Here is a 19,064-nt window from a genome sequence, read left to right as displayed (position 1 = left end):
CTAAAACCCATAATATCTGGATCAATTCTAATTAGTTCTGCTAATGGCTCTATCGCCAGTACAAATAAAGCAGGTGATAATGGACAACCTTGTCTAGTTACACACATCAAAGTTGCTGGTGAACGCAGCAGGCCAGGCAGCATCTGTAGGAAGAGGTGCAGTCAACGTTTCAGGCCGAGACCCTTTGTCAGGACTAACTGAAGGAAAAATGAGTAAGGGATTTGAAAGTTGGAGGGGAGGGGGAGATCCAAAATGATAGGAGAAGACAGGAGGGGGAGGGATAGAGCCAAGAGCTGGACAGGTGATAGGCAAAAGGGGATACGAGAGGATCATGGGACAGGAGGTCCGGGAAGAAAGACAAGTGGGGGGGGGGACCCAGAGGATGGGCAAGAGGTATATTCAGAGGGACAGAGGGAGAAAAAGGAGAGTGAGAGAAAGAATGTGTGCACAAAAATGAGTAACAGATGGGGTATGAGGGGGAGGTGGGGCCTTAGCGGAAGTTAGAGAAGTCGACGTTCATGCCATCAGGTTAGAGGCTACTCAGACGGAATATAAGGTGTTGTTCCTCCAACCTGAGTGTGGCTTCATCTTTACAGTAGAGGAGGCCGTGGATAGACATGTCAGAATGGGAATGGGATGTGGAATTAAAATGTGTGGCCACTGGGAGATCCTGCTTTCTCTGGCGGACAGAGCGTAGATGTTCAGCAAAGCGGTCTCCCAGTCTGCGTTGGGTCTCGCCAACATATAAAAGGCCACATCGGGAGCACCGGACACAGTATATCACCCCAGTCGACTCACTCGAGTGAAGTGTTGCCTCACCTGGAAGGACTGTTTGGGGCCCTGAATGGTGGTAAGGGAGGAAGTGTAAGGGCATGTGTAGCACTTGTTCCGCTTACACGGATAAGTGCCAGGAGGGAGATCAGTGGGGAGGGATGGGGGGGACGAATAGACAAGGGAGTTGTGTAGGGAGCGATTCCTGTGGAATGCAGAGAGAGACGGGGAGGGAAAGATGTGCTTAGTGGTGGGATCCCGTTGGAGGTGGCGGAAGTTACGGAGAATAATATGTTGGACCCGGAGGCTGGTGGGGTGGTAGGTGAGGACCAGGGGAACCCTATTCCTAGTGGGGTGGCGGGAGGATGGAGGATGGCAGATGTACGTGAAATGGGGGAGATGCGTTTTAAGAGCAGAGTTGATAGTGGAGGAAGGGAAGCCCCTTTCTTTAAAAAAGGAAGACATCTCCCTCGTCCTAGAATGAAAAGCCTCATCCTGAGAGCAGATGCGGCGGAGACAGAGGAATTGCGAGATTGCGAGAAGGGGATGGCGTTTTTGCAAGAGACAGGGTGAGAAGAGGAATAGTTCAGATAGCTGTGACAGTCAGTAGGCTTATAGTAGACATCAGTGGATAAGCTGTCTCCAGAGACAGAAACAAAGATCTAGAAAGGGGAGGGAGGTGTCGGAAATAGACCAGGTAAACTTGAGGGCAGGGTGAAAGTTGGAGGCAAAGTTAATAAAGTCAACGAGTTCTGCATGCGTGCAGGAAGCAGTGCCAATGCAGTCGTCGATGTAGCGAAGGAAAAGTGGGGGACAGATACCAGAATAGGCACGGAACATAGATTGTTCCACAAACCCAACAAAAAGACAGGCATAGCTAGGACCCATACGGGTGCCCATAGCTACACCTTTAGTTTGGAGGAAGTGGGAGGAGCCAAAGGAGCAATTATTAAGAGTAAGACTAATTCCGCTAGACGGAGCAGAGTGGTGGTAGAGGGGAACTGATTAGGTCTGGAATCCAAAAAGAAGCGTAGAGCTTTGAGACCTTCCTGATGGGGGATGGAAGGACCAGTGGCCACACATTTTAATTCCACAACCCATTCCCATTCTGACATGTCTATCCACGGCCTCCTCTACTGTAAAGATGAAGCCACACTCAGGTTGGAGGAACAACACCTTATATTCCGTCTGGGTAGCCTCTAACCTGATGGCATGAACATCGACTTCTCTAACTTCCGCTAAGGCCCCACCTCCCCCTCGTATCCCATCTGTTACTTATTTTTATGCACACATTCTTTCTCTCACTCTCCTTTTTCTCCCTCTGTCCCTCTGAATATACCTTTTACCCATCCTCTGGGTACCCCCCCGCTTGTCTTTCTTCCCGGACCTCCTGTCCCATGATCCTCTTGTATCCCCTTTTGCCTATCACCTGTCCAGTTCTTGGCTCTATCCCTCCCCCTCCTGTCTTCTCCTATAATTTTGGATCTCCCCCTCCCCCTCCAACTTTCAAATCCCTTCCTCACTCTTCCTTCAGTTAGTCCTGACGAAGGGTCTCGGCCTGAATCGTCGACTGCACCTCTTCTACAGACGCTGCCTGGCCTGCTGCATTCACCAGCAACTTTGATGTGTGTTGCTTGAATTTCCAGCATCTGCAGAATTCCTGTTGTTAACCTTGTCCAGTTGACCTTTTTAACTGGAATGGTGTTGAAATTTGAGTATTTGTCATTACTTTAGCATTAGGGTTAGTATTTAAAGTTTTAATCCAGTTTATAAAAGATGTTTTTACAGGTATATTAAGAGCAAAAGGTTGTAAGGGATAAATTTGGTCCTCTTGAAGATCAGAGTGGTCGACTATGTGCGGAACCAAAGGAAATGGGGGAGATCTTAAGTAGGTTTTTTGCATCTGTATTTACTAAGGAAACTGGCATGAAGTCTTTGGAATTGAGGGAATCAAGTAGTGAGATCATGGAAACTGTGCAGATTGAAAAGGAGGAGGTGCTTGCTGTCTTGAGGAAAATTAAAGTGGATAAATCCCCAAGACATGACAGAGTGTTCCCTCGGACCTTGAAGGAGACTAGTGTTGAAATTGCAGGGGCCCTGGAAGAAATATTTAAAATGTCGTTGTCTACGGGTGAGGTGCCGGAGGATTGGAGAGTGGCTCATGTTGTTCCGTTGTTTAAAAAAGGATCGAAAAGTAATCCGGGAAATTATAGGCCGGTGAGTTTAACGTCGGTAGTAGGTAAGTTATTGGAGGGAGTACTAAGAGACAGAATCTACAAGCATTTGGATAGACAGGGACTTATCAGGGAGAGTCAACATGGCTTTGTGCGTGGCAGGTCATGTTTGACCAATCTATTGGAGTTTTTCGAGGAGGTTACCAGGGAAGTGGATGAAGGGAAGGCAGTGGATATTGTCTACATGGATTTCAGTAAGTCCTTTGACAAGGTCCCGCATGGGAGGTTAGTTAGGAAAATTCAGTCACTAATTATACATGGAGAGGTGGTAAACTGGATTAGACATTGGCTCAATGGAAGAAGCCAAAGAGTGGTGGTAGAGAATTGCTTCTCTGTGTGGAGGCCTGTGACTAGTAGTGTGCCACAGGGATCAGTGCTGGGTCCATTGTTATTTGTCATCTATATCAATGATCTGGATGATAATGTGGTAAATTGGATCAGCAAATTTGATGATGATACAAAGATTGGAGGTGTAGTAGACAGTGAGGAAGGTTTTCAGAGCCTGCAGAGGGACTTGGATCAGCTGGAAAAATGGGCTGAAAAATGGCAAATGGAGTTTAATACAGACAAGTGTGAGGTATTGCACTTTGGAAGGACAAACCAAGGTAGAACATACAGGGTTAATGGTAAGGCACTGAGGAGTGCAGTAGAACAGAGGGATCTGGGAATACAGATACAAAATTCCCTAAAAGTGGCGTCACAAGTAGATAGGGTCATAAAGAGAGCTTTTGGTACATTGGTCTTTATTAATAAAAGTATTGAGTATAAGAGCTGGAATGTATAATGAGGTTGTATAAAGCATTGGTGAGGCCAAATCTGGAGTATTGTGTTCAGTTTTGGTCACCAAATTACAGGAAGGATATAAATAAGGTTGAAAGAGTGCAGAGAAGGTTTACAAGGATGTTGCCAGGACTTGAGAAACTCAGTTACAGAGAACGGTTGAATAGGTTAGGACTTTTTTCCCTGGAGCGTAGAAGAATGAGGGGAGATTTGATAGAGGTATATAAAATTATGATGGGTATAGATAGAGTGAATGCAAGCAGGTTTTTTCCACTGAGGCAAGGGGAGAAAAAAACCAGAGGACATGGGTTAAGGGTGAGGGGGGAAAAGTTTAAAGGGAACATTAGTGGGGGCTTCTTCACACAAAGAGTGGTGGGAGTGTGGAATGAGCTGCCAGATGAGGTGGTAATTGCGGGTTCTTTAATAACTTTTAAGAATAAATTGGACAGATACATGGATGGGAGGTGTATGGAGGGATATGGTCCGTGTGCAGGTCAGTGGGACTAGGCGGAAAATGGTTCGGCACAGCCAAGAAGGGCCAAAAGGCCTGTTTCTGTGCTGTAGTTTCTATGGTTTTTTTCCTATGTTCATAACCCATATTTTTCTAATAACTTAAATAAAAAATCCCATTCTAATCTATCAAATGCTTTTTCTGCATCCAAGGCTACTACTATACTTATCTCCTCCCTTTTTTGTGCCAAATGAATTATACTGAGTAGCTGAGTTACATTATCTGCCAATTGTCTATTTTTAATAAATCCTGTTTGATCCATATGTATTAATTTTGGTAAATATTTAGATAATCTATTCGATAAAATTTTTGCTATTATTTTATAATCTGTGTTCAACAAAGAAATAGGCCTGTATGATGCTGGTTTTAAAGGATCTCTGTCTTTTTTTGGCAATACTATAACAATCACTGTTGAAAAAGATTCTGGGAGTTTATGCATTTTTTCTGCTTGACGTATTAACTCCATAAAGGGAGGAAATAATAAATCTTTAAACTTTTTATAAAATTCAGGTGGAAAACCATCTTCTCCTGGAGATTTATTACTTTGGAGTGATGCTAAAGCTTCTTCAACCTCTTTTAATGTAAAAGGCATATCTAATCCCTTCTGTTCTTCCGAATTCAATTTTGGAAGTTACCTGTGATAAAAACCTTTCTATCTCATTAACATCATTTTGTGATTCTGATTGATATAATTCAGAATAGAAACTTCTGAAGGTTTCATTAATTTCTAAAGGTTTATAAGTAATTTTATTTGCACTTGTTCTAATTGCATTTATTGTTTTGGAAGCTTGTTCTGTTTTCAACTGCCAAGCAAGAATTTTATGTGCTCTCTCACCTAACTTATAATATCTTTGCTTAGTTCTTATGATTGCTTTTTCCATTCTGTATGTCTGAAGCGTATTATGTTGTAACTTCTTATTGAAAAGTTGCTTTCGTTTTTCTTCTGTCATATGTCTTTGAGATTCTTTTTCTAATTTTGTAATCTTTTTCCAGTTGATCTAGTTCTGCCATATATTCTTTCTTAATTTTAGACATATAACTTATTATCTGACCCCTCAAATATGCTTTCATCGCATCCCATAGTATAAATTTATCATCCACTGAATGAGAGTTTGTATCCAAAAAAAATTGGATCTGCTTTTTCATAAAATCACAAAAATCTTGATGTTTTAATAATGTTGAATTAAATCTCCATCTATAAGCCACCCCTTGTACTACTGCAGTTGTACAACGCCTTGGTGAGACCACACCTGGAGTATTGTGTGCAGTTTTGGTCCCCTAATCTGAGGAAAGACATCCTTGCCGTAGAGGGAGTACAAAGAAGGTTCACCAGATTGATTCCTGGGATGGCAGGACTTTCATATGAAGAAAGACTGGATGAACTAGGCTTGTACTCGTTGGAATTTAGAAGATTGAGGGGGGATCTGATTGAAACGTATAAAATCCTAAAGGGATTGGACAGGCTAGATGCAGGAAGATTGTTCCCGATGTTGGGGAAGTCCAGAACGAGGGGTCACAGTTTGAGGATAAAGGGGAAGCCTTTTAGGACTGAGATTAGGAAAAACTTCTTCACACTGAGAGTGGTGAATCTGTGGAATTCTCTGCCACAGGAAACAGTTGAGGCCGGTTCATTGGCTATGTTTAAGAGGGAGTTAGATATGGCCCTTGTGGCTACGGGGATCAGGGGGTATGGAGGGAAGGCTGGTGCAGGGTTCTGAGTTGGATGATCAGCCATGATCATAATAAATGGTGGTGTAGGCTTGAAGGGCCAAATGGCCTACTCCTGCACCTATTTTCTATGTTTCTATGTTTCTTCCTTATCAGTCATTATTATTGTCATTAATAGAGGAGAATGATCTGACAATATTCTTGCTTTATATTCCATATTTTTCACTCTGTGTTGAATATGCATTGATAATAGGAAAAGATCTATCCTTGAATAAGTTTTGTGTCTATGAGAATAGAACGAATAGTCTCTTTCTTTAGGATTAATTCTTCTCCATATATCAATCAAATTTAAATCTTTCATCAACGATAAAGTTAGTTTTACTACCTTTGATTTTGTGACAGCCTTAGTTGATCTATCTAAGCCTGGGTCTTGGCAAAAATTAAAATCCCCTCCTATTAATATTTTTTCATGTGCATCAGCCAAATTCAAAAAAGCTTCTTGTATGAATTTTGCATCATTTTCATTTGGTGCATAAATATTCATGAAAGTCCATAATTCAGAAAAAAGTTGACAGTGTATAATCACATATCTCCCCGCAGAATCGGTTATTATATTTTGTATTCTAATTGGTAACATTTTATTGATCAAAATTGCTACTCCCCTCACTTTTGAATTTAATGAAACTGCAACACTACCCACCCAATCTCTCTTTAATTTCTGATGTTCTGTTTCTATTAAATGCTTTTCCTGTAAGACAGCTAAATCTACCTTCATTTTCTTAATGTGTTAAGATTCTTTTTCTTTTCACCAGTCCATTAAGTCCATTAACATTAAAACTCAAAAAATTCTTCTTTTCAGTAAGAAAATTAGTCATTATTCTTAAAGTTACTCCAATCTAAAACATTACTTAGCTTCTCAACTCTCATAGTTCCTTGGCGAATCTCTTTGAACCTCACCACGTTGCTATGTGTTTCCCTCCCAATCATCCAGGTAAAAAGAAAGAAATAAAAGATAGATATGATACAAAAAGAGAAATAACAAAATAGCCCCCTAGTAATGTTGTGAATGAAAAGATACACAACACTACCCCCCTCCATTTTGCGGGTCGTGGCTATTGCCACATGAATAGCATAGCGATTGGTCAGTATTTCTTCCAGCTCCCCCGTAACAAAAAATTGTGTGTATATTATATATATATATAAAATTAATATCACTATTCCCAGCTAATATTCCTCAAATTTTAACCTTTCTTCCCCTCCATCATATAATTAATATATTTATATATTCATCCGCCTTTAAAAATCCAGCAGGTCTATTCCTTGACCCAGTCTTCATCTTCAATCCATCTCACTTCCCTGGGTTTGTTCTTGTATCTGGTGAATATTCAAAGAATCTCACACAAACTCCTCCGCTTTCCAGTAATCGTCAAAAAATCTTTTTTCTCCGCCAGCCAAAAAAATCTATATTGCAGGATAACGCAATATGAATTGATAACCGTGATCCCATAGGACTTTTTTCAGTGGATTAAATTTCTTCCTTCTCTTCAAAAGCTCATAACTTATGTCAGGGTAGAAAAAAATTTTCTTCCCTTCTATCATCAGTGGCCCTTTTTCCTTCTTGGCAGCTTGGGCAGCCACCTGTAGAATCCTTTCTTTGTCTGGAAATCTTATTAAATTTTATTAAAATTGATCGTGGATATTGGTCATCTTGTGGTTTTGGTCTTACAGCTCTATGTGCCTGCTCAATTTCAATTGATTGGTCTTCCTCTTTCATTTGCAAAGTTTCCGGGATCCATCTTTGAAAAAATTCTATTGGATTGTCTCCCTCTATACCTTCTTTATGACCAACAATTTTAATGTTATTTCATCTACTAAAATTTTCCAACACGTCCACTTTCTCCAACAGTCGATTTCTGTTTTCCAGACAAGCATATCATTTTCTGTTTTTTCCATTCTATCGTTAATATGCTCCATTGTTCTTTCCAACTTTTGAAGTTTCTTATCCATTTTGTCCTCTTTTCATAACTTTATCATAGCACATCTTCATGTCTCTGTTCTTAATTTTCTTAGTTCAGCCATCACTTGCAATAAAGCCTCTCTTATGTCTGCATCGCATCCTTTACTTCCAGTCTCTTCCAATTCTTCCTCCTCTTCTTCATCTGTATTCTCTGCGGAATCCAATTCTGACTGTGAGTCACTTTCACTTGCAGTGGCTGTCGGTTCTCGTAGTTTGAGTTGTATCGATTTGCGCATGCGCAATTCCGGCATCTTCTCCCTAGGGACCGCTACCGCTGCCATTGCTCCCTGTTCTTCTACGTCGGACATAAAATACGTCTCCTCCGAAGGAGATCCAAGCTGAATTTGAGGCTCCATCTCTGCAGTAGGCCCTTTTTCCTTCCCATCTCGCGGCGACTTCGCAACAACAGATTTCTTCTGTTGTGGTTTACGAGGCATATCGTAAAATAGTCTTGAAAAGCTTATAAGTAGTTTTCGGGAAGTATTTATTCACTTTGCTTTGTTTAAACGGTACTTTGCTGATTTTTCATGGGATAGCTGGACTTACACATCTCAATCCCACGTCATCACGTGACATCCCCCCCACCGAGGTAATTTCTAAGGTAAGGATATGCTCGGCACAGCTTTGTGGGCCAAAGGGCCTGTATTGTGCTGTAGGTTTTCTATGTTTCTATCCACTTGGATATTGTTTGCTAGCTGGTTTTCAAATGACCAATGGTTAATACAAGAGGGCATCATTTTAAGGCGATTTGAAAAAATAGCTGGCATGTCCGAGGTAAGTTTTTCTCCACAGAGAATATAAGTGCCTGGAGTACTCTGCCATGGGGGATGGCAGAACACAATACAATAGGGCATTTATGAAACTCCTGGATGAAAGAAAAGTGGAAAGTTATGTGAGACGGAAGGGTTAGATTAGCTATGAGGGCCTGGATGGTGCACTGATATTCTATGTTTTATGTTCCAGGAATATGCTGACTCTGAACTCTTACTACCTCACTAACTAGATATTGTTTTGCTCTCCAGACAGTGCTCCCAAACCACCTCTCCCAGCCCCTGTCTTACTCTGCTGAAATACCAGTGAAGGAACCTCTCTCAGGGACAAAAATTATCTTTCTCCATGACTTCCATACACTTGTCTTGAAGCGTTATTTGTCACTGGTGTGAAACGTTAACCCTGCTTCTCCTTCCATATACACTGCCTGAACTGCTGAGTGATTCCAGTCTTCTCTAAGTTTCATTCAGATTTGCAGAATCTGAAGTTTTACTTTTTGACAGACAGATTGTGTGCATGATGCTGCTGATTAGTCAATGAGGGGAATAATGTTCAAAGAATGGATTTTATGCAGAGGATCTGCATAGTAGGAATATTTACATTAATTTGACAACTTGCAGAAAGAAAGCAGCTTGGACGAATTGCAAACTCACAGAGGACCATTGGCATTAGGCAGAAGGAACCCTGGCACTGTGAAGAATGAGCTGAGCTGTGTGGAGGAACCATGGCCAGAGTGAGTGACTGGGGTGACTGTTCCTGTGGGTCCTGGAGACTGCTCCAGCTCCTCAGAGACATTCCAGTGGGGCAGAGTTGGACAGAACCAGACTGGTACATACTCTAACCCAATTCCTGCAAAAGGCAGATGGTGTTCAGGTCGGTCACAGGACTCTGAGTTTCTGATCATCTGAAAGAGCTGAGAAACGCAGATCCTCAGCTGGAGTCCCTCCCACATGGAGACACCTTATTTATCAGGATTAATAACACTATTCTCAAGAGAACACAGAGAGCTGATGGCGAACCATAACTGAAGCTGTCTCCAGAGGCTGGAGCTCCCGGTGTGGAGGGGCATCGACAGGCTGGTGCTGCAGTCATCACCAGAATATGGGAAAGCATTCCCATTGATCTTTACACTGATTACTATAGTACTTACCACTTCCCCCGGAAGCCCAGGCACACCTGGCAAGCCATCATTCCCGGGAATTCCCTAGAAAAGTGAACACAGTGTTAGATGGAAGGGTTACCCCAGTGCTGGGGACGGTAGATGCCAGTGGCAATAGGGAGGGCTCAAGGAAGGCATCCAGTAGAGATGGTCTGCTTTAGTCCTGGCAGGAAGGATGGCTTTTTCCCTGATACCCAAGGAGATGAGGGCCCATGTTTAAGTGGGTTTCTGAAAACTGGAAACCAAAGGAAGCACACTTCCCTGTCCAGCTGTGTGGTGTGTATCACCGATACAGTGAGTGGTGTGGGGTGCGTCGCTGGCACAGTGAGGGGTGTGGGGTGTGTATCACCGATACAGTGAGAGGTGTGGGGTGTGTCAGTGTCACAGTGAGCGGTGTGGGGTGCGTTGGTGTTAGAGTCAGGGGTGAGGGGTGTGTCGGTGTCACAGTGAGGGGTATGGGGTGTGCATCACTGATACAGTGAGAGGTGTGGGGTGTGTCGGTGTCACAGTGAGGGATGTGGGGTGTGTCAGTGTCACAGTGAGGGGTGTGGGGTGTGTCGGTGTCACAGTGAGGGGTGTGGAGTGCGTCGGAGACAGTGAGGGGTATGGGGTGTGTCAGTGTCACAGTGAGCAGTGTGGGGTGTGTCAGTGTCACAGTGAGGGGTGTGGGGTGTGTCGGTGTCACAGTGAGGGATGTGGGGTGTGTCAGTGTCACAGTGAGGGGTGTGGGGTGTGTCAGTGTCACAGTGAGGGGTGTGGGGTGTGTCGGTGTCACAGTGAGGGATGTGGGGTGTGTCAGTGTCACAGTGAGGGGTGTGGGGTGTGTCAGTGTCACAGTGAGGGGTGTGGGGTGTGTCGGTGTCACAGTGAGGGATGTGGGGTGTGTCAGTGTCACAGTGAGGGGTGTGGGGTGTGTCGGTGTCACAGTGAGGGGTGTGGAGTGCGTTGGTGTCACAGTGAGTGGTGTGGGGTGTGTCGGTGTTAGAGTGAGGGGTATGGGGTGTGTCAGTGTCACAGTGAGCAGTGTGGGGTGTGTCAGTGTCACAGTGAGGGGTATGGGGTGTGCATCACTGATACAGTGAGCGGTGTGGGGTGTGTCGGTGTCACAGTGAGGGATGTGGGGTGTGTCAGTGTCACAGTGAGGGGTGTGGGGTGTGTCGGTGTCACAGTGAGGGGTGTGGAGTGCGTTGGTGTCACAGTGAGGGGTATGGGGTGTGTCAGTGTCACAGTGAGCAGTGTGGGGTGTGTCAGTGTCAGAGTGAGGGATGTGGGGTGTGTCAGTGTCAGAGTGAGGGATGTGGGGTGTGTCAGTGTCACAGTGAGGGGTGTGGGGTGTGTCAGTGTTAGAGTGAGGGGTATGGGGTGTGTCAGTGTCACAGTGAGCGGTGTGGGGTGTGTCGATGTCACAGTGAGGGGTGTGGGGTGTGTCAGTGTCACAGTGAGGGGTGTGGAGTGCGTTGGTGTCACAGTGAGGGGTGTGGGGTGTATCGGTGTTAGACTGAGGGATGTGGGGTGTGTCGGTGTCACAGTGAGTGGTTTGGGGTGTGCATCACTGATACAGCGAGTGGTGTGGGGTGTGTCGGTGTTAGAGTGAGGGGTATGGGGTGTGTCAGTGTCACAGTGAGCAGTGTGGGGTGTGTCAGTGTCAGAGTGAGGGGTGTGGGGTGTGTCGGTGTCACAGTGAGGGGAGTGGGGTGTGTCGGTGTCACAGTGAGGGGAGTGGGGTGTGTCGGAGGCACAGTGAGGGGTTTGGGGTGTATCGGTGTTAGACTGAGGGGTGTGGGGTGCGTCGGAGACAGTGAGTGGTGTGGGGTGTGTCGGTGTCACAGTGAGGGGTGTGGGGTGTGTCAGTGTCACAGTGAGTGGTGTGGGGTGTGTCGGTGTCACAGTGAGGGGTGTGGGGTGTGTCAGTGTCACAGTGAGGGGTGTGGGGTGTGTCAGTGTCACAGTGAGTGGTGTGGGGTGTGTCGGTGTCACAGTGAGTGGTGTGGGGTGTGTCGGTGTCACAGTGAGGGGTGTGGGGTGTGTCAGTGTCACAGTGAGTGGTGTGGGGTGTGTCGGTGTCACAGTGAGGGGTGTGGGTTGTGCATCACCGATACAGTGAGCGGTGTGGGGTGTGTCGGTGTCACAGTGAGGGGTGTGGGGTGTGCATCACTGATACAGTGAGCGGTGTGGGGTGTGTCGATGTCACAGTGAGGGGTGTGGGGTGTGTCGGTGTCACAGTGAGGGGTGTGGCGTGTGTCGGTGTTACAGTGAGCGGTGTGGGGTGTGTCGGTGTCACAGTGAGGGGTGTGGCGTGTGTCGGTGTCACAGTGAGGGGTGTGGCGTGTGTCGGTGTCACAGTGAGGGGTGTGTTGTTTTTCAGTGTTACAGTGGAGGGTGTAGAGTGTGTCAGCGTTATAGTGAGGGGCATTCAGTGTGTCGGTGTTGAAGTCCGGGGTATGGAGTGTGTCGGTGTGAAAGTGAGGGGTTTTGTGTATGCTGTTGAAAGTGAGGTTCAGATTTGTGGAGTGAAGCTTAGACACTCTGCCTCAGTTCCTGCCTTACCTGCCGTCCCATTCCCCCAGGGACTCCGGGAGGTCCAGGTGGTCCAGGTGGCCCTGGAGGACCGGGGGGGCCCTGAAAAAGAGAAAAAGGAAAAAGTCAATTCTAATGTGAACTCATACGCGGGAGTGAAGCTGAATGTAGCGTTTCGCAGGACTGTCTGACCACGAGCACCACCCCAATGTTGGGTGTAACTCACCATTGGCCACATCGTTCGCTCACCAGGAGCCCCCGGCAGTCCGTGTTGTCCCTGTCCAGGGGCAACAATAAAGGCATTAGGTCAGGTCTGAGTAACCGCACAGGGCTGGGAACATGCCATGCTCACATTCTTTCCGTGGGAAGTCACAGGATCAAACAGGGAACATGGCACTCGTAGGCCAAATGACCCGGACTGTGGGCATTGTTACTCATCTCAATCTATCAGCTGAACATGAAACAGCTGGTTGTGAGAACTCTTTAACAAGGGTTGCTGTTGCAGTGTTCGTTCCACCAGTCATTGAAATAATGGCTGAAGTGCGACCTCACCCCTTCTACCAGCTCATACTGCTCTTCTAATGGGTAGGAAGCCCAGAATTCCAGGTTAAAATGAATGATTCAGCTAATGCTTGCCATCAGTGGCCAAATCTCCCAGCAGCCGTGAGGTGGGGAAGAGTCCCCATTGGAAGGGCTTCCTCTGTCATTAGACTGGGTCCCTCATCCTCGGGTCATACCCAAGAGAAATTGCTCATCTATCCACTCAGATAACTTTCTTCAATATCCCACACTCTTCAATATCACTTAATCTGTACTCAAACATTCTCTGTTTGAGTAATTCTGTCCCTGGAGTGCAGCAAGCAGCCACTGAGGTCATTGTGTCTGCTCTTTGCATCCATCTGCAATACAGACACCTATGTCAGTATGCTATTCATTGACTATAGCTCAGCAGTTAATACCATCATTCCCACAATTCTGCCTGAGAAGTTGCAGAACCTGAGCCTCTGTACGTCCCTTTGCAATTGGATCCTTGACTTCTTAACCAGAAGATCACAATCATTGCAGATTGCTGATAATATATCCTCCTTGTAGAATCTCAGGTGGTGACGAGAGGGCGTACAGGAGTGAGATATGCCAACTAGTGGAGTGGTGCCACAGCAAGAACTGGACACTCAACATCAGTAAGACAAAAGAGTTGATTGTGGACTTCAGGAAGGGTAAGACAAAGGAACACATCCCAATCCACATAGGGGGATCAGAAGGGGAGAGAGTGAGCAGCTTCAAGTTCCTGGTTGTCAAGATCTCTGAAGATCTAACTTGGTCCCAACATATCAAAGTAGTTATAAAGAAGGCAAGACAGTGGCTATACTGTACTTTATTAGGAGTTTGAAGAGATTTGGCATGTCAACAAATACACTCAAAAACTTCTATAGATGACATACTGTGGAGGGCATTCTGACAGGCTGCATCACTGTCTGGTGTGTGTGTGTGGGGGGGCGCTACTGCACAGGACCGAAAGAAGATGCAGAGGGTTGTAAATTTAGTCAGCTCCATCTTAGCTACAAAATACCCAGGACATCATCAAGGAGTGGTGCCTCAGAAAGGCAGCATCCATTATTAAGGACTCCAGCATCCAGGGCATGCCCTTTTCTCACTGTTACCACCAGGTAGGGGGTACAGAAGCCTGAAGGCACACACTCAGCGATTCAGGAACAGCTTCTTTCCCTCTGTCGTCCGATTCCTAAATAGACATTGAACCCTACCTCACTACCCCACTTTTCTTAATATACAGTGTTTCTGTTTAAAATCTATTCATTTACTTATTAATCATTATTTTTTTTCCTCTTCTCTATTATATATTGCACTGAACTGCTGCTGCTAAATTAACAAATTTCACATCACATGCCGGTGATAATAAACCTGACTCTGATTTTAATTGTAATTAATGCTGTGAAAATCTGTGTCAATGAGCAGGAGTGCCCAGCCCTATACTAAGCACACAGGCCGCAGTGCTCACTGCACACTGCCACGTGGTACTTACAGAAGTTCCCGGTTGTTGTCCATCCCCTGGCTCAGTCGGAGGCCCATACACACAGAAACAGGGTTCAGCTGCTGCTCCCTGTGGGGGGAAGGAGCAGACATGGTCATCCACCTCTTCCTGCTGCAACAGGCTGGCAGAAGGGTGAAACTTACAGAGAGCTCTCACTCCACAGCTGAGGGGTCCCTCTACATGAAGGTTCATCCACAGCAAAGGTCCCTCTACATTGAGGGTGACTCCAAAGGGAAGGGTCACTCCACAGTGAGGTTCCCTCTACATTGAGGGTGACTCCAAAGGGAAGGGTCACTCCACAGTGAGGTTCCCTCTACATTGAGGGTGACTCCAAAGGGAAGGGTCACTCCACAGTGAGGTTCCCTCTACATTGAGGGTGACTCTAAAGGGAAGGGTCACTCCACAGTGAGGTTCCCTCTATATTGAGGGTGACTCCAAAGGGAAGGGTCACTCCACAGTGAGGCTCACTTTGCAGTGAGAATTTTTTGAGGATGTAACTAGTAGGGTGGATAGGGGAGAACCAGTGGATGTAGTATAATTGGATTTTCAAAAGGCTTTTGACAAGGTCCCACACAGGAGATTAGTGTGCAAACTTAAAGCACATGGTATTGGGGGTAAGGTATTGGTGTGGGTGGAGAATTGGTTAGCAGACAGGAAGCAAAGAGTGGGAATAAACGGGACCTTTTCAGAATGGCAGGCGGTGACTAGTGGGGTACCGCAAGGCTCAGTGCTGGGACCCCAGTTGTTTACAATATATATTAATGACTTGGATGAGGGAATTAAATGCAGCATCTCCAAGTTTGCGGATGACACGAAGCTGGGTGGCAGTGTTAGCAGTGAGGAGGATGCTAAGAGGATGCAGGGTGACTTGGTTAGGTTGGGTGAGTGGGCAAACTCATGGCAGATGCAATTTAATGTGGATAAATGTGAAGTTATCCACTTTGGTGGCAAAAATAGGAAAACAGATTATTATCTGAATGGTGGCCGATTAGGAAAAGGGGAGGTGCAACAAGACCTGGGTGTCATTATACACCAGTCATTGAAAGTGGGCATGCAGGTACAGCAGGCGGTGAAAAAGGCAAATGGTATGCTGGCATTTATAGCGAGAGGATTCGAGTACAGGAGCAGGGAGGTACTACTGCAGTTGTACAAGGCCTTGGTGAGACCACACCTGGAGTATTGTGTGCAGTTTTGGTCCCCTAATCTGAGGAAAGACATCTTTGCCATAGAGGGAGTACAAAGAAGGTTCACCAGATTGATTCCTGGGATGGCAGGACTTTCATATGAAGAAAGACTGGATGAACTGGGCTTGTACTCGTTGGAATTTAGAAGATTGAGGGGGGATCTGATTGAAACGTATAAGATCCTAAAGGGATTGGACAGGCTGGATGCAGGAAGATTGTTCCCGATGTTGGGGAAGTCCAGAACGAGGGGTCACAGTTTGAGGATAGAGGGGAAGCCTTTCAGGACCGAGAATAGGAAAAACTTCTTCACACAGAGAGTGGTGAATCTGTGGAATTCTCTGCCACAGCAAACTGTTGAGACCAGTTCATTGGCTATGTTTAAGAGGGAGTTAGATATGGCCCTTGTGGCTACAGGGGTCAGGGGGTATGGAGGGAAGGCTGGGGCGGGGTTCTGAGTTGGATGATCAGCCATGATCATAATAAATGGCGGTGCAGGCTCGAAGGGCCGAATGGCCTACTCCTGCACCTATTTTCTATGTTTCTATGTTTCTATGACTCCAAAGGGAACATTCCCTCTACATTGAAGGCCTCTGCACAGAGTCCTGTCAAACAGTCCCAATCAGTACCCCAGAGGTTACACACAGTACGTCTGGAATTATTTGACACGGTTCCCTTTTCATTTCAATGCTGTAGTTCACACCTGGAATTCAGGATTGTGATCATTTCCCACATGTTGGTAAAATTGATGGATACTTCCAGGTATCTGTCAGCACACCACAAACTCCTCACCTAGGGGATCATTCCCAGAATGAGGCTTCACCTGGAACAAGGGAGAGGTCCTGGCCTACACCGTCCCAGGACATAATGGCACATCTTCCCCGTGGCGGGCATGACCTCTGCTTGCTCCATACGTTAAGCTGCTCCGACCTTGCCAACTCCCCCAGTGAGCAGGTAGTGCCAGACATCATGCACTCACTGCCAGTCTCCCTACCCTATGTAAGGCAGACAGACCTCAAACTCCAACCCGCAAAGCCCTGCAGAACCTGGATCCACCTCTACGCACAGGAATCCTCCCCAAGGCAGTCTCGCCAGCACAATCACCTCTGTCGCCCAGAGGCGGTAGGAGCCAGGACACAGAGCAGGGGATAGTGGATGGTGAGGATGTCCACAGCTTCTCCCCCACCATGAGCAGGGCACAGCCTTCCTTGCCCTCTCTGCATCTATGGGACCCAACATGGACAGAGTGGGCAGTAGTGCAGGGAGTGTGAGGCCCACTATTCAGACTGGACACACAGGAGATTGCAAACACTGAAGTCCAGCAGTAATGTTATAATTATCAGCCCCTTCATCTACTGTCTCTGTGGAAAATTCTGGATTTTCCCAGAAATACAGAAACGTAAAACAAACCTTACCTTTTCACCTTTAATTCCAGCCACACCCTAAAGCAGGGACATAAAGGAAGAAATCTCTGTCAGTTTACATTGTGCTGGTAGTAAATCTTTTAAATGTGCTGTGGCTGACTGTGGCCCCTCCTTCCATATTAAACTACAATGCAAAAGGCGATGACTTAAAAAGCCAGCATCCATCATTAAGGACCCTCACCACCCAGGACATACCATCTTCTCATTACCACCATCAGTGAGAAAGTACAGGAGCTTAAAGACACACATTCAGCATTTTAGGATCAGCTTCTTCCCATTTGTCACCAGATTTCTCAATGGACAATGAACAAGTATGTATTGCACTGTACTGCTGCCGCAAAAAAACACGGATTCCATGACATATGTGAGCGATGATAGACCTGAATCTCATATGGGTCTCTGTTCTGGACTGAGAGTGGAAAGGGGACAGGGAGAGAGGAATCATGGTGGGGCAAAGGGAAAGGCAGAGGGCAGGGAGTGGATAATGCCAGAGAGGCATTCTGTAATGTTCAGAAATCCAATTGTTTGGGATCAAATGACCTTGCCTGGTGTCTCAGTGATTGGTGTGTCTGTACCCTCTGCCCACCCTGGCACTACTTCTCTGCCAGCTGTCCCACAACTCCCCTCTCATGGTCCTCCACCTCACCATTTCCAACATCCTTTGCTCCCAACAGATTTAGAACTAGAACTAGAACTCTATATCTCTCTCTCCCTTTCCCTCCCTCCCCTCTCTCCTCCCTGTCAGCCATTCCACTATACATGCTAGTACCTTTCCTGTAACGCCATAGCATTTTATGTTGACTAGCTGGGTGAGCACTGTGGTTGCCGTGGACTGGTTGTGCTGGGACTAGCTGGGTGAGCACCGTGGTTGCCATGGACTGGTTGTGCTGGGACTAGCTGGGTGAGCACCGTGGTTGCCGTGGACTGGTTGTGCTGGGACTAGCTGGGTGAGCACTGTGGTTGCCGTGGACTGGTTGTGCTGGGACTAGCTGGGTGAGCACTGTGGTTGCCATGGACTGGTTGTGCTGGGACTAGCTGGGTGAGCACTGTGGTTGCCGTTGACTGGTTGTGCTGGGACTAGCTGGGTGAGCACTGTGGTTGCCGTGGACTGGTTGTGCTGGGACTAGCTGGGTGAGCACGGTGGTTGCCGTGGACTGGTTGTGCTGGGACTAGCTGGGTGAGCACTGTGGTTGCCGTGGACTGGTTGTGCTGGGACTAGCTGGGTGAGCACGGTGGTTGCCGTGGACTGGTTGTGCTGGGACTAGCTGGGTGAGCACTGTGGTTGCCGTGGACTGGTTGTGCTGGGACTAGCTGGGTGAACACTGTGGTTGCCGTGGACTGGTTGTGCTGGGACTAGCTGGGTGAGCACTGTGGTTGCCGTGGACTGGTTGTGCTGGGACTAGCTGGGTGAACACTGTGGTTGCCGTGGACTGGTTGTGCTGGGACTAGCTGGGTGAGCACTGTGGTTGCCGTGGACTGGTTGTGCTGGGACTAGCTGGGTGAGCACTGTGGTTGCCGTGGACTGGTTGTGCTGGGACTAGCTGGGTGAGCACGGTGGTTGCCGTGGACTGGTTGTGCTGGGACTAGCTGGGTGAGCACGGTGGTTGCCGTGGACTGGTTGTGCTGGGACTAGCTGGGTGAGCACTGTGGTTGCCGTGGACTGGTTGTGCTGGGACTAGCTGGGTGAGCACCGTGGTTGCCATGGACTGGTTGTGCTGGGACTAGCTGGGTGAGCACCGTGGTTGCTGTGGACTGGTTGTGCTGGGACTAGCTGGGTGAGCACTGTGGTTGCCGTGGACTGGTTGTGCTGGGACTAGCTGGGTGAGCACTGTGGTTGCCATGGACTGGTTGTGCTGGGACTAGCTGGGTGAGCACTGTGGTTGCCGTTGACTGGTTGTGCTGGGACTAGCTGGGTGAGCACTGTGGTTGCCGTGGACTGGTTGTGCTGGGACTAGCTGGGTGAGCACGGTGGTTGCCGTGG

At 46.9% G+C, this 19,064-nt stretch overlaps 1 protein-coding gene across 1 annotated transcript in view; it reads right to left on the bottom strand.

The window, feature by feature from the left end:
- col16a1 (collagen, type XVI, alpha 1) overlaps positions 1–19,064 on the bottom strand; it is a 414,952-nt gene that overhangs the window by 100,595 nt on the left and 295,293 nt on the right. Inside the window, exons 38-42 of the mRNA XM_063033604.1 lie at positions 17,075–17,101; positions 14,470–14,547; positions 12,655–12,705; positions 12,459–12,530; positions 9,903–9,956 (exon numbers count right to left, since the gene is read on the bottom strand). Coding sequence (XP_062889674.1) covers positions 9,903–9,956; positions 12,459–12,530; positions 12,655–12,705; positions 14,470–14,547; positions 17,075–17,101 — 282 coding nt within the window. The remainder of the gene's footprint in view (positions 1–9,902; positions 9,957–12,458; positions 12,531–12,654; positions 12,706–14,469; positions 14,548–17,074; positions 17,102–19,064) is intronic.

The sequence above is a fragment of the Mobula hypostoma genome, chromosome 26 (genome assembly GCF_963921235.1).
Source record: "Mobula hypostoma chromosome 26, sMobHyp1.1, whole genome shotgun sequence".
NCBI classification, from domain to species: Eukaryota; Metazoa; Chordata; class Chondrichthyes; order Myliobatiformes; family Myliobatidae; genus Mobula; species Mobula hypostoma.
This window is presented reverse-complemented; position numbering and strand designations above follow the sequence as displayed.